At 37.3% G+C, this 15,000-nt stretch overlaps 2 protein-coding genes across 3 annotated transcripts in view; one reads left to right on the top strand and one right to left on the bottom strand.

The window, feature by feature from the left end:
• The window catches only part of LOC122265623 (solute carrier family 35 member E1 homolog), a 20,809-nt gene extending 15,425 nt beyond the window's left edge, over window positions 1–5,384 (bottom strand). The window contains exon 1 of one of the 2 annotated variants that reach the window (XM_043035010.2): window positions 5,031–5,384. In XM_043035010.2, coding sequence (XP_042890944.2) covers window positions 5,031–5,355 — 325 coding nt within the window. In that variant the 5' untranslated portion in view covers window positions 5,356–5,384. The remainder of the gene's footprint in view (window positions 1–5,030) is intronic. The other variant, XM_043035011.2, reaches the window with a different exon arrangement.
• A 416-nt stretch (window positions 5,385–5,800) lies between these two features.
• On the top strand, window positions 5,801–13,745 carry eIF3f1 (eukaryotic translation initiation factor 3 subunit f1). The gene is made up of 7 exons (XM_043035014.2): window positions 5,801–5,913; window positions 8,535–8,611; window positions 8,823–9,029; window positions 10,453–10,555; window positions 10,911–11,027; window positions 11,187–11,320; window positions 13,514–13,745. Exons 1-7 carry the CDS (start codon window positions 5,805–5,807, stop codon window positions 13,601–13,603), a joined length of 837 nt encoding a protein of 278 aa, XP_042890948.1. The 5' UTR covers window positions 5,801–5,804; the 3' UTR covers window positions 13,604–13,745.
• Window positions 13,746–15,000: the final 1,255 nt, after the last annotated feature.

Raw genomic sequence — 15,000 nt, 5'->3', positions numbered from 1 at the left:
CGTTTTTTGTTCTCATGTATTGAGAGACATTTGTGTCATATACAGCTGTTGACTAAAATTGTAGTTTAGGGTCCATATCAGCTCATTACTTATTATGTACTCAGTATTGCTGTTTTAAGGGAGGACAAAAAGTAACTTAATTTTTTTCATATTTGTGGATTGCCATGAATAAATATGAAATATATAACCATCCACAATGAAAATAACATGAGGAGGTTGGGTGGAGGAAGGAAACCTGTGCTTTATGACTGTGAGTGCCACAGTAAAAGGCATCCTACTGGCACAGGGGCACATTATAGACAATGAGCATGGTCCGAGTTGCCTTCCTCTTATCATTCTGTCTGTACATCCTTCATTGCCAGTACTTTATAGCAAGAGGTTGGTAACTTGCTGTGTGCCATTGCTCTCTAAAGATAGTGCTTCCTAGAAACCATGGATGATTGCCATTTAAGGCTCTCTCTCCAGCTGGTGCTAAGAGAAAGTGGTGCTAGCTAGGTTTTGGATTTTAAATAAAACCCATTTTGCTTAATATTATGGTAATTAAAGTAATATGACTGCAATTGTCATCATCACTCACTCATTACTCACACAATAAAATAAGTAATAAAGTGATCCAAAACCCCCCAACACCATGTACGTCATGACACCTGTCATCAGGCTAATAACTCATGTGTTATGTATGTCATGACACCCATCCGCACAAAATGCATATGAAGAAACTTGGTATTCTAACATCAGTGTTATGTATAATATTACACATTTTGATTTACCAGGTGTTTGGAAATTTGTGAGATCATGAATACAAGTGGATATAGTTATCAAAAAATCTGATTGGTGAAAGGGACTTCTTAACTGATTTGCATTATATGACATGCTATCACATCATGAGAATATTTCGCTCCAGTCAATGACATCCTATCACATTTTGATCTCCCTCGCTGATATTGACTGTATACAACAACAGGTACACACAAAATAAGGACAAATACACAATTTGCTCTGGTATTGCATATGAAGGAAATGAAATCCTTCTGAAGCACCATGCAGCTAGTGCTCGTTAAGGGGCCTACATCAAAGATCAATGGAAAACATAAAAATCTAGAAAAGATCCCTTCCTGAAGTACTTATCTATGCAGAAAGCTCAAATAAATCCAGATTAAAGTACAACAATCTACATCAAATCTGACTCTTTCTACTGAAGTGAAGCAAGTAACATGTATAAGAATATATGAACACAACAACTGGATCTTGGAGAATTTTGGTTTATATTTGCTTTGAATCAACTCCATCAAAGTAGTTAGGTATGAAAGCAAATTAACCCATTAACGCCAGGTGACAAGATATCACGCCAAGTGGTGGCAGGACCAGCCACCAGGGACAAGATATTTTGTCATGGTTTTCCTTCTGGCTGGCACACTGGGTGATCGAGAGCATGGCACTTGGCCACGACCAGAGCAGGCAAATAGCCCGAAGCATTAGGCTTACACATTTGAGTGCAAGAGTAGGCGTACATTGACAACCTTAGCAAGAGATGGAGATTGGTCTTGTGGCATTCAGGCAAGGAAAGAGAGGCCCTCTGATTGGCTGTGAGGATAATGTACCTATGAGCGGATATGTTTGTCAATATACTCTCTGCTTTACCTCCGTGACCTTGATCAGTGGTTCTCAAGCTCTATTCCGTACAATCCCAAGGTTCCATGACACATTACTGATCACATTCAAAGAAGTTTTTTTATTGAATTCTCTTTACCTTCGCAAATTTGTATGATCACAGAATGTCAGATCTTATTAGTCAATAAGGATAAGACATACAACTGAAAAGCGAAGCGTCTCATAGTTATGTTAACGACTATGTATGGAGTATGCACAGGGGTTAGGGTCCCATAGAGTAACAACACTAGTGAAAGGGTTCCACTGACATTGAGGCAGGTGCTTCTGTCACCTTTTCCTATGGATTTGATAAAAAAAAAATTGGGCCTATTATAACCATCTATTCAATTTTTAATCTAAAGCTTCCCTGAAATGGCCTGAATACCTGGCCTATATGCAGAACATAATCATGCATAAAATTCAATTATCATATTTAATTATGGCCCTATTGAGAGCATCTGCATATGCCTACTGAATATCCCTACTGGTAGTGGAAGATAAACACCTACTGGTAGTGGAAGATAAACATCTAAATACAATACCTGTCTGTCCCTCTAAAAAATAACCTTTGCTAATCCATAAGTCCAGTCCCCTTTATTAATACTAAGCTCAATGACCATCTTTGCCAAAATTTGAAAAAGTTTTGACTACTGTCTCTAAAACAAATGATCTCTGCTGATACTCATAAAAGAAGGAACCAGTCCAAACTCCAACTTGACAGAATATCATGGTGGAAGTTTAATGGCCTTTGGTAGAGCATCAAAAACATAGAGGCCACAGCAATTGCTAACACTGCATCACTGGCAGGTTTCACAGCAAGTTTCAAATGGATCAGGGTGAACCACCACCAACATCATTATGAGAAAAAAGTTACATTGTACAAGTAATCTTGATTAGATCTTTGCCTGTTAATCTATTTATACTCTGTGCACTCATATCTTTACATTTGTATAGAAGGGTACACAACAGTAATAAAAACTGTCAAAAGACATATATCAAATCAGACATATTTCTAAAAAGAACTAATCTATTTGTAATATATAAGTTCATTAAAAAATAGGTAGCATACATTTGAAGTTTTTCACCTCACAAATCATTAATTTTGTGTTAGCACCCCCTACCTCCACCAGGCTTGGGCTTTTTATTTTATTTTTTGAGGGAGAAACATTATAGTTTAAGATAAGGATAATGTTAATAGTGTATGGTATCAACAAGTCATTGAAATCTGAGACACTTTTCATCTATGACATTTCTTGCAAAACTTGAAAATAATGAATCTACTTGATTTGGAAATATAATACTCACAGCAGCTCTTAAGACTTTCCTCCTACATTGATAAATAATCAACTACACTTGGAAAAGGGCTATCATAAAAAATAAAAATTATAGGAAGTTCAATTTGTCTATAGTTTTTAGAATATGGGATATACATTAGCAATAAGAGATACACATTGATAATGTATTCAAAAGGTTTATTGCTAAATAATGAACCAAATACTAAGGAAAGCCCCCCTTGCCTTGGTCTAGTCTCGGAATTAAGTGAAGTTAGGTAAGGCCATATGTGGGGATTTTGTAGACAAGAAATGACAAAAAAAAAAAAAAAAACATATTCAAACTTCCTACAAAAAATTGCTTCTTGTCATGGTGTAAGCCCAGAGGCAACTGCGATCATTGTACACACAGTATGCCACAGTTGCTAAATTGTAAAATAACCACATCTTTTGCATTTTTATCTTACAGAAGCACTCCCAACCCAAAAACCCTGATTTTCTACGGATTCCCCAAGCCTGTTGGGTACAGAGGTAGGGGGGTGCTAACTTGGAAGATAAAGGTTTGCAGTAAAAATAAGCATCAGATTCATTCTAATCACAGCTAAACAAGCTTTCAAAATATATATTTGGTCATTATAAGAATCATTAGCATAATCAAAAATTTTACTGGAGAATCATCTCTTATGGTGATTTCTAACTAGTCATTAGAATTCTACATGAAATGGTATAAAAGATGTATTGTTAATCATCTAGAACAGGACCACAGATAGAGAAAAAGGAACAACATTCACACAACGTGGACATAACACAGTCACACCATGCAGAAAATGTCCTAGAGTACAGCTGTAGATCTCTGCAGCACTTATGCTTCTGCACAGGACAATAAAACTTCATATCCATACTGGCAACTTAGAGCTTGTAGATCTCCCTTGCATTTTACAATCAATAAAGGAATCAGGTAAACTTACTGAATAGTGCTGCGATATTAAATACCACAAAAGTGGTATCAAAGGATTTCTCTCACTCTGTGCTATCCATATATAGTCAAGTTTACCTGCGATTCTGCCCCTCTGCCCCACAATCTGAGTCCTGATAGTAAGGGAGGGCATGAAGTAGATCTGGGAAATTACAGGGTAAAATATGAATTTGTGGCATATTTCTTATGCAAAATCTTAACACAATTACCTACCTAATTTGCCCCCACTCCTATTCAGGCACTTTGAGCTACTTATGTAGATGATGCTGCGACCATGAATAACTCTCACATTGCACTAACTTCAAAACTAGGCAAATTTAGGTTGGTAAATAGGTTAAGATTTTGCACAAGAAATTTGCTCCAAATTCATATTTTACCCCACAATTTCCCTGATCTACTTCATGCCCTCCCCTACTATTGGGACCCAGATAGTATTGGGGTGGAATAGCAAATTATATCCACTATATGTGAAAGGTACAGGTTGAGAGGAATCCATCAATACCACTTTTGTGGTATTTAGTAATGCAGCACTATTCAGAAAATTCACCAGGAATCAGTCCAAGCTCCAGCATTGGTAATGACTAAACTGGTTTTAAACATTTAGGTTCAAAATAATGAACAGAATAAGTGAGATGAAACCACTGTTATGATTGGCTTGATGATTGATGTGTAACCCAATAATGGTTTTTGTTTTTGGATATTACAGCCAAGGTGTATCAGTCTATTATTTGGGACTATCGACTAGAGGTTAACACAGCACCAAAGTCTGAATTCAAACATCTAATAACTATTTTCAATTAGCAATGGGAAAATTAGAAGAAGTGTCTGTTGACTTCATATAAGATCAACCATGTGGGTGATAACTATCAAGTACCAAAAGAAAAACTGATATTAATATGCAGTTCCTATGTCATTGGAGGAACACTGAATCAAAACTTTATGATTTCATTATCTGCGACAGAAAACGAATATCATATAAAGAAAGAACACTGTAATCATTACCAGAACTTCATACTTGTGAGCAGGAACTTCTTTAACTGAACCCATATTGTCTAAAGGAACTGCCATCCAACTTGTTGAATGCTGCCAGTCACCGAAGTCCCCTGTCAAGGTCAGTGGTCTAATTTCCTTACCTGTGTGTGCATATGAAACAGGTACTCTCCATATGCTAACGTGGGATGAGACAGATGCTAGAAACTTTCCAAACGCCAATGGAATCACGATTTTCTTATAATAACTCCAGCTGATCTCGGTTCTTCTCCGGACGCCCATCCATCTCAACACAGGGCTGCTGTACAGTGATATCGACACTAACTGCACCATAGTTACAGTCATAGGGTAAGGAAATTCATTCAAGAGCGTTTTGCCGACCACATTATTACTGGAGCTCACCAGGTACCACAAAACACACAATAATAAAACCCGCAGAATCTCATTTTCCTGTTTCTTCTGAGCCATGTTGGCACTACCTGACAGTTGACGTCATCTTCCAGCTGATTCTGGCTGAAGCTGGGGAAAGCAAAAGGAAAATTTCTATGCTATTGCCGTCTTTCTTTCTTTGTTTATTTTTACCTCATTACATTATATCACGAGAATTATTTTGTTCTATAAAAATATATGATATCAGTTGTTACTTATTAACCAAAATCTAGTTTCTGGATTACTTACCGACATTCAAAAAGAATTATCCAATATGTATTACAATATGTATTTTAAGGCATTTATGAAATTGTGCAATATTGAGAATGCGTATCAAAGATTCATAAAGAGAAGAATTTGAGTACGTTTTCTATTCACGCATCCTTATTCCCTTATAGAATGAATATCAAGTCGCATTCCCGGAGAGAACGGGAGTGAGAGAACTACGAGTCTTTGTATCGAAAGCGACCATTCTTTCCGTCACAAACATGGCGCTCAACTTCGTGGCCCAGGTCCACCCTGTGGTTTTCTTTAGTATTGTTGATTCTTACGAAAGACGAAATCCAGATGCACATCGTGTAATCGGCACCCTTCTAGGTAAGGCATTGATAGATACCCGAAAGGGCTGTTCGCAATAGGTAAATAATAATTTTTTCCGAGATTTCATACCGGTGCATGGACAGATGTTTACCGAATTGTTTTGACTCGAAATAAATAATTGATTGCTCCCTTTCTTGTGATAAAACCGTATTTTTTCGCCGTTACTCTACATTTCTATTTTGTGCTAGGAGAGATTTTAGCTTTGTTATATTAGGTATTATTTGTGTAAGGTTTTTGTTTATATTGGGTTGGAGAGCGGAGGTTTGGTCCACATGGGAAGGAATCGTCAGAAAGTCTTATTACGTATGCACAGTAGAAATATTATTGTACTTATTGACATGCTTGTTTATTTTTCTTTTTAGAGAAGATAACTGCATGCATTGAAATGCTGAAGACTTAGAATGATGCTAGTTTCACTAGACACACTTAGAGATAGATACCATGTTTACATATTTTGTAGTTGTGCAATAAAACTGGTTAATTTGGATAAAGACGCAACAAGCCCTCTAGGCACGACACAATATTTTTTCTGTTAGTTTTCGTTCTGTTTTGTTCAGTTTCGCTACTCATTTCCATCGGAAACCTTTTGTTGCTGAGTTACACCCCCCCCTCCCTCCCCACACACACTCCACTGTCGATACGGAACTAACGATTTCTGGCGCGAAATTTAAAGGTTTTTTTGCGTAATCAAAACCCAACCTATAAACCTAACCTAACCTAACCTAGTTTTTAGGTTTGCCCTGGACACCCCCTTGACCCCCCCTTATTAAACCACTGCGTGGCAGGTTCACTTTCAATGCCCGATTTTAGCCTGCCCTAGCCAAGGGCACTTCGTAGCATCTGACTTTTATCTTCGAATGTTACCACTTCTTACCTTAATTGGAGGCGTGTGAGGGGCTGGGGTGTAATTCACAGTTTTTGCACTCCATTTCCATTGGCAGAGCACCTTGGTCACGTAATAATTTCAGTGATGCAGCGTTATCTTTATAAAAAACTTTGATGAATTCCCACGGAGTGTACCTACATCTTGCACACAATGTAGCCATCTCGAAACTGATTCTGAAATTCAAGCAAGGACCCAGACTCTATGTTCAATTGTCTGTGATTGGTCGATCATTTTATTGGTTAGACCTATTGTTTCCCTATTGGTGCTATTATTATCACGTGACAGTATTGCCTTCTATCGATACCTCGGCGCGGGAGGTTGGCGCATGCGCAGAGCCGATATTTTTCAGTCAGATGTTTGTCAAGACAGTGGAATCATCTCTCCTGTTAATCATTTTTAATTATTTTCAAAATAATATATCTCAATTATTTTTTGTTTCCAGAAGAAAAGAGTTTTTATGGGTTACGTCATAATTAAAACTACGTCATGCCCAAATGTTTGTTTTTTTGCTACGTGTGATTGCGTCTTTATCCAATAATACCATTAAATTTCCCTTAGCTGTGTTCTCTATTACTCTTTGAACATTTACTTTATTTAAACTATTTAAATTTTCCAAAAAATACCATGTTACGAAATACCACAAAAGTGGTATCAGTGGATTCCTCTCAACCTCTACTATTCATATATAGTGGAAATAATGAGCGATCCCACCCTTGGACCCCACAATCTGGGTCCCGATAGTAGGGGAGGGCATGAAGTAGATCAGGGAAATTTCGGGGTAAAATATGAATTCCGGCCATATTTAGTTAGCAAAATCTTAACCTAATTACCTACCTAACTTTGCCTAGTTTTGAAGTTAGCCCTAGCCAATGGGGGGGCTTTGCCCCTCCTCCCCTTTTTAAGGCACATAGTGCTACCACGTGTTACTTCAGTACATATTTCGTTTGCAAAAGCTTAACCCAATTACTTACCTCACTTTGCCTAGTTTTGAAGTTAACCTTTGCCAAGAGGGAGCTACACCCCCCTGTGGACCTCCCCTATGCAGGGCACTTCGTGATACTTATGATGCGTAATTAGTTCTGTAGATGAAAATGCCGCAACCACAAATAACCTTCACGCTACGCTATGATGACAGCAACTGAGTCTTCGTCCCATATATTCCTCAGGTTAGGAAACTAGGACCGATGACACGACCACTCAATAGAGGGCACTTTATAATTATACTGTAAACAATGGGGAATATTGCGCCATCTATCGAGAGAACAGCGCATGCAGGTAATTCATTGGGGGTTTCCTGTCCACAACTTGTCGCTAGCTGTAAATACGTAAACACAGCCATGTTTGAATTTCAAAAAAAGAGACCCAGATTGTGGGGTCCAGGGGTGGAATTACTCATCATTTCCACTATATATGAACAGTAGAGGTTGAGAGGAATCCATCGATAACATTTTTATGGTATTTTGTAACGCGGTGATATTCAGAAAATTAAAGGAAAATATTTATTCCCATTCTATATACAATTAGCAGAATGAAAGTGAAGAAAGATGAGTGCAGGATGTAATTTGTAAATAGCTTATGTTGTTTGTAGGCTTAGCAAAAACAGTTCACAGTCACCATATCCATCAGTAGAAAAACATGTCAGTAGGATATTTTTATAATAGATATTTTCCACTTTGTATTGTTATAGTTGTATATGAATAGTATTCACTCAAAATTTACCTTTTATTTTCAGGTACCATAGGAGTAGATAAGGGTGCAGTAGAGATTACCAATTGTTTCTGCGTTCCTCACAATGAATCCAAAGAAGAGGTAACTTCGTTCCTTAAATGATTCATATTTTCTGTTTTGATTATATTTTTAAAAGTTTATATAACAAATAATGTTAAAATCAATTTTAAGTAATGTTTTGAGTGCAAAGCAAGTGTTATTTGGAGTCCTTTTAATCTTCAAATTTTGTTCAGTTGAAAAATTGCAAGTCATTTTGAATCTCATTTTATTTTTACTCTTTTGCTTATAATAGGTCGCAGTGGAACTGGACTTTGCAAAAGACATGTACGAGTTACATCGCAAGGTGAACCCCAGTGAGGTCATAGTTGGATGGTGGGCAACAGGTCATGAGATCACAGATCACTCTCTTCTCATCCACGATTATTATTCACGAGTGACATCCAACCCAATTCACCTTACTGTTGATACCACTCTACATGGAGGCCGTATGAATATCAAGGTATTTTTCTAATTATATGTAGACTTTGTGAAACAGATGTAAAAAACACAGTTCTTGAACATTTAGTGTATGTAGATGTTTTTTGGTTTCTCTCTTTTTCTATCTCTAGCTCTCTTTCTCTCCTCTCTCTCTCTCTCTCTCTCTCTCTCTCTCTCTCTCTCTCTCTCTCTCTCTCTCTCTCTCTCTCTCTCTCTCTCTCTCTCTCTCTCTCTCTCTCTCTCCCCGATGTAAGGCATTGGTATTGATAATATATGACACAAGACATTGATCATGTATGTCTACTTAATTCAATGCAATATCGATGGCAGTATGTCTTGACCTGACGCATCCTTCTTCCTGTGTTCGTTTCCGCCTCGGAACACAAGCTTTTCTAGGCAGCTGTGCTTGCTAACGGAAGCCCTGAGGCGTAGAAAGTGACTGAGAATTTGTACTTAAGGACACACAAGGAACACAGAGACAGTTCAGGACAGAGAGGTCAGACAGACAGACTAAAGCGAACCGCTCTGACCTCTGGCCTTCAGCCAGGGTCTGGTGTAATTAACCACTTCACTACGGGCAGTAGAAAATGCCCCTCACACCGTATCCAAGCTGCCAGCGCGCACCAAATTTTAAATGTCACCATTGAATATGACCAGTTTTAAGCCAAAACCTCAACATAATCATCATGTGTTATATATCAAAATATGCATAGTTAACCTCTTCCCCCATATGCATGTGACAAGTTATTTACATGGGTTGGGAGGAAGATGGAAAGAGTGACCTTGGTGGGAGGCCTCACTCAGATGACCAAAGAAAACATTTGAAATAGTATGGTAAACTAATCATAATATGTTTTATATTTTCACAAAATGTTCCATAAATAAGTAATAAAATGATTGCTAGCAGGGCCCATCCATGCCTCCCCTGGTATAAGCGAATCCCACTCTTATGTAATAACAATGAAAGTCAAGTAATATATCGTATCATATCCGACCTCTATTCTGAAAGATCTCGTACAGTATCCGGAAGAAAGAAAACTCAATTCCACCAGAACTCAGCCATGACGCAGTATACGTGTCCTCGGGTTTGACGCAAGCGCTGTGAGGACGCAGTATACGCGTCCTCGTGTTGAAGGGGTTAACAGTCCACAATAAAGACCATGGCATGTGAATGTCTGTCTCTTAATCACTGACCTACAACAAGGCATCAGGTGCTGTACAACTGATGGCAGCAGTAGGGTGGCTTACAAGTGGGTGGCACTGGTGGCTTACAACTAGTGCCAGCAGATGGCTTACAGCTAGTGGCACCGGTGGTTACAACAGTGCCAGCAAGCGGTTTACAACTGATGGCACTAGTGCCAGCAGGTGGCTTACACTTTCTCTCTCTTTCTCTCTCTTTCTCTCTTTATATTTATATTTTTTTGATAAATACCTTTTTCTTTTAGGCCTACGTAAGTGCCAGCATGGGTGTTCCAGGACGTACTCCAGGCACAATGTTTGCCCCAATTCCTGTTTCCACAGTCTCCTATGCTCCAGAGATTGTTGGAAGTAAGTCACAATCTTTCAGTAAATGGATTATTTTGGCATTTGTGTGTGATGGAGAAGGAATGATTTCACAAAGAGATTAATGATTACAAGATTTACTTTGTTATGTGAATAAACATGTCTTACCAAATCAAATTTTAAAATTGGCATTATGAAAATGCATGCTGTGCCATGTTTTTACAAAAACATTTTGGTAAGTTGAAGGCAGATATTTTTTCCTCAAATACATCTGTTGGAAATAAAAACACTTGTTTGTTCATAGTACTTAATTTTGTAATGTGGGTGTAACATTGTGTGTTTTAATTATTTGAAAAGAAACATAATTTGTAGTATATGGATCACCTGCCTTTTCTTGCAGCTAATGTTGCTCAGAAGAGCAAGTACAGCCGACCCAGAATAGTAGACCCAACCTCAGATCTTCATCAGATATCGGAAGCTACAACAAACATGGAATCGGCCTTGGATATTCTTATTTGTAAGTGGATTTTGAAAGTTTACTTCTGTCACATATGATGTCATATATTGGCTTGTAGAATTTGATGCCAAAGTTTCTTGCCATATATTATTTTCATTTATGATATTTTATTTCTTCCAAATTGGAAAGACATTTGTTAACTATTTGTGTTATTAACAGCTTATGTAGATGATGTCCTAAGTGGGAAAGTCCAAGCAGACAATTACATTGGCCGTGAGCTGACAAAGATTGTGAACAGGGTTCCTAAGATGTCTGCACATGACTTTGAAGAGATGCTCAACACAAACATGAAAGTATGTAAAATTATAAAATGTGAAACATGATTTCATTCGTTGCATTTACGTCTCATATAACAAATACTCTTTGTATTTTATTTGGAAAATCTCATGACTACAGAATTCCAGGGTGTGCTTATTTCCTATGCATTTGTCCACTTTCAATGAAAATCATATCCTAATTTTAGAGATTGTACATTATGTTTGATACTCTGATTCTTAAGCTAAGAGGTTTGCATTTCTTTTGTGTGTAGTATTATAAAATATGGTTTACCCTCATTTAGGATTAACCCATTGCAGATGGGATAGATTTGCTTGCCCATTCTCCTGGATGTGTTTTATTTCAAAGCAAGGCTGCTTCACACAACATACTTTGACTTTCCCCATTCTTTCTCAGTCTTAGTAAAACTATAGCTATTTTTTTGTTTTAATTTCTGTGTGTTTTATCATGTTTAGAGACTTTTATATGCTATATGACAGGCTCTATCAATGTTGATGTTGACTAAAATTGTTGTGTAGGATCCATATCTGCTCATTATTTTCTTTATACCCAGTGTGATAAAAGTATTGCTGTTTTATGGGAGGACAAAAAGCAACTTTATTTTTTCATATTTGTGTGCTGTCATGAGTGAATACGAAACATATAACCATCTACAACAAAGATAACATGAAGAGGTAGGGAAGAGGAAGGAAACTTATGCTTTTGACTGTGAGCACCACAGTAAAAGGCATCCCTATTGGCACAGGAGCACATTTTAGACATTGGGCATGGTTTCAGTCATCTTCCTTTTCCCATTCTGCCTGCATATCTTCATCTAGGGACTGTGGATGGATGTCATCTATGTTTTGGATGTTAGGTTTGCTTAATATTACAGTAATTATAGTAAATATGACTGCAATTGTCATCATCACTCACTCCTCACTCATAGCACAATAAAATAACAGTGAGCAAATGTCCCCGAATGTCATGCACATCATGATGCTCGTCGTCAGGCCAAAGCTCCTGCATCATGTATGTCATGACATACACAGGTGTCATGACATACATGACGTAGGAGCTTTGGCCTGACGACGGGCGTCATGACGTACATAATGTTCGGGGATTTTGGATCACTGCTATTTTATTTTGCTATAAAAAAGGAATGAGTGATGATGGCTACTACAGTCATAATTACTATAATTACTGTAATATCGTGCTAGCTTAACCCTTTCCCAACGGGGCACTCGCTACGCGAAGACCCCAATGCTGGGCGATTGCAATATTGCATTAAAATCGTCATACTGGCTTGACGCCCCGGCATCGGGAGTTTGGCTGTGTCACACGGGTGTGACGCACCGTCGTCATAGGGTTAATGTCCAAAACCTAGATGGCACCACTTTTTCCTAGCACCAGCAGGAGAGAGAGAGCCTTGAATGGCACCCATCCACAGTCTTTAGCAAGCACTGTCTCTATAGAGCGATGGCACACACAAAGTACCGCCGATGAAGGATGTGCAAGCAGAACGAGAAGAGGAAGGTGACTCAATCCACAGTGTCTTAAATGTGCTCCTGTGCCAATATGGATGCCTTTCACTGTGGCACTCACAGTCACAAGCACAGGTTTCATTCCTCTTCCCTACCTCTTCTTGTTATCTTTATTGTAGGTAGTTATATGTTTCGTATTCGTTCATGACAGCACAAAAATACGCAAAAATAAAGTTGCCTTTTGTCCTCCCATAAAACAGCAATACTTCTATCACATTGAGTATAAAGAAAATAATGAGCTAATATGGATAATATACTACAATTTTAGTCAACTTCAGCACTGATAGAGAGAGCCTGTCATATGGCACATATAAGTGTCGAAACTCAATAAAACACACAAAAAAATAAAACACAAAAACTGCTCTAGTTTTACAATGAATGACTGAAAGAGAGTGGAATGATTCAGATTATATTGCTTCAAGCAGTCTCTCTCTAAAATAAAACCTATCCTGGAGGCTGGGCAAGCAAATTTATCTCTGTCAGCAATGGGTTAATTAATTAACAAGACTTGTGTAGTATAAAGAGTATAGAATCATTTGATATGATTATCATTAAATTTATTATATGTATTTTTGTAAGAAGACTATTTCATTTTGGTATTTTCAAATTCAAATCTATAAACAAACTGTTCATTAGAAGTTATGCTGCTGTGATAAATATCTTCAACTTACAATGATTTCTTTCCAGGATCTGTTGATGGTGATGTATCTCTCTCAACTTACCAAGGTGAATGTGAGCCTCAATGAGAAACTTACAATGCTGGTTGCTACTCAGTAACCTTCATTGAGAGAGAGCTACTTGAAGGGCTTAGCATTTGCTGGCTGCCAAGAAGATGGTATCTGATGCAACACTGACAGTAAAGTTGCATCAAAACTAGTTTGAGGTTCTGTGCTGTTTTGGAAAATAAATCAGAAGGTGACACACTCTCTTATTCCAGCCTTAGTCTATTTACATATCAAATCATTTATCAAGCCTTTTCTAATACATTAAATGTGTGAATAAGACTACTGAATATGGCCTTGTATCTATTTGTATACTTGACTTTTTTATTTGTTTAACCCATTGGTCGTGGATGGCATCATTTGTTGTCAAGGCAAGCAATAGGCATAGATGCGGATGAGCCAGGCCATATATATGATGATACCAACACAAGGCTGTATAAAGTAATTCAAAAGTACTGTGGCCAATGGTTTAAGGTTATTTGGGTGTTTACTGTATACTGAGAATGTCAAGGGTGCGATCATCCTTGAGCCTTTTGTTTACTAGACGTATTTCCAAATGTCACTATCATCTTGCAGGATTTAAAAAAAAATGTTTGCCAATTGAGCAATAGTCCATCCAAGATAGTGGTTTTGATATTATTTATATGTAAAGGTTTTCAGTAATATATGCCAATATCACTTCAACCACCTTTTCTGTATCAAGGTCAGAAAGGAGTCAACATTTCATGGACTATGATTATAGCAAATATACATTAATTTAAAAAATCAAAGCATTACCAAATATGCGATCATTACATAATTCCAATGTTGTTATTTGGAGTGAGAATTGCAGTATGAATTCTAATTATTGTAAGAGGAAAAACCTTGTAAATCAACTGAACAAGCTTTAGATTGCATTATATCATTTTAAATGGTCAAATCAAATGTAAATTAAGCTAAAGCTAAAACATGGTGGGATATTGACAATTTGAACTATTTCAAGGAAAAGGGTGAGAAATAAGCACAATATGTGGAATACCACTTGAAATAATCCAGAAAGGAACTACCAAAACCATTCTATGTAGTATATATTACAGTTAAAGCATTAATACAGGATAAGAAGATATACAAAATTTATTTGTTTGATTTCGCTAAAAATGATTTTTTTACACATATTTAAAGAGGGCTTACTAAGCACATGGAGAACATATTAGTTTGTAGGACATTGCAAGTAAAGTTAATATAAAAACTTGAAAACACAAAGTCGACAAAAGAAATGCAAAACATTTGTAGCCTATGAGAGAACTCTGGTTGAATCAATTATATACAGCCAAAAATATGAAACACTTACTAAATAGTCAAATAGTCAAGCAACATGACTAATACCAATAAAGGGAAGCTACTTTCGAGAGCTAACAGTGCCAAGCTAAATAGGGTTAACAGGGGTCATCTTTGCAATAGATGGAATTTTTC

Source organism: Penaeus japonicus, unplaced genomic scaffold (assembly GCF_977035675.1).
Source record: "Penaeus japonicus unplaced genomic scaffold, GWHDUDI00000001_assembly GWHDUDI00000006, whole genome shotgun sequence".
Taxonomy (NCBI): domain Eukaryota; kingdom Metazoa; phylum Arthropoda; class Malacostraca; order Decapoda; family Penaeidae; genus Penaeus; species Penaeus japonicus.
This window is presented reverse-complemented; position numbering and strand designations above follow the sequence as displayed.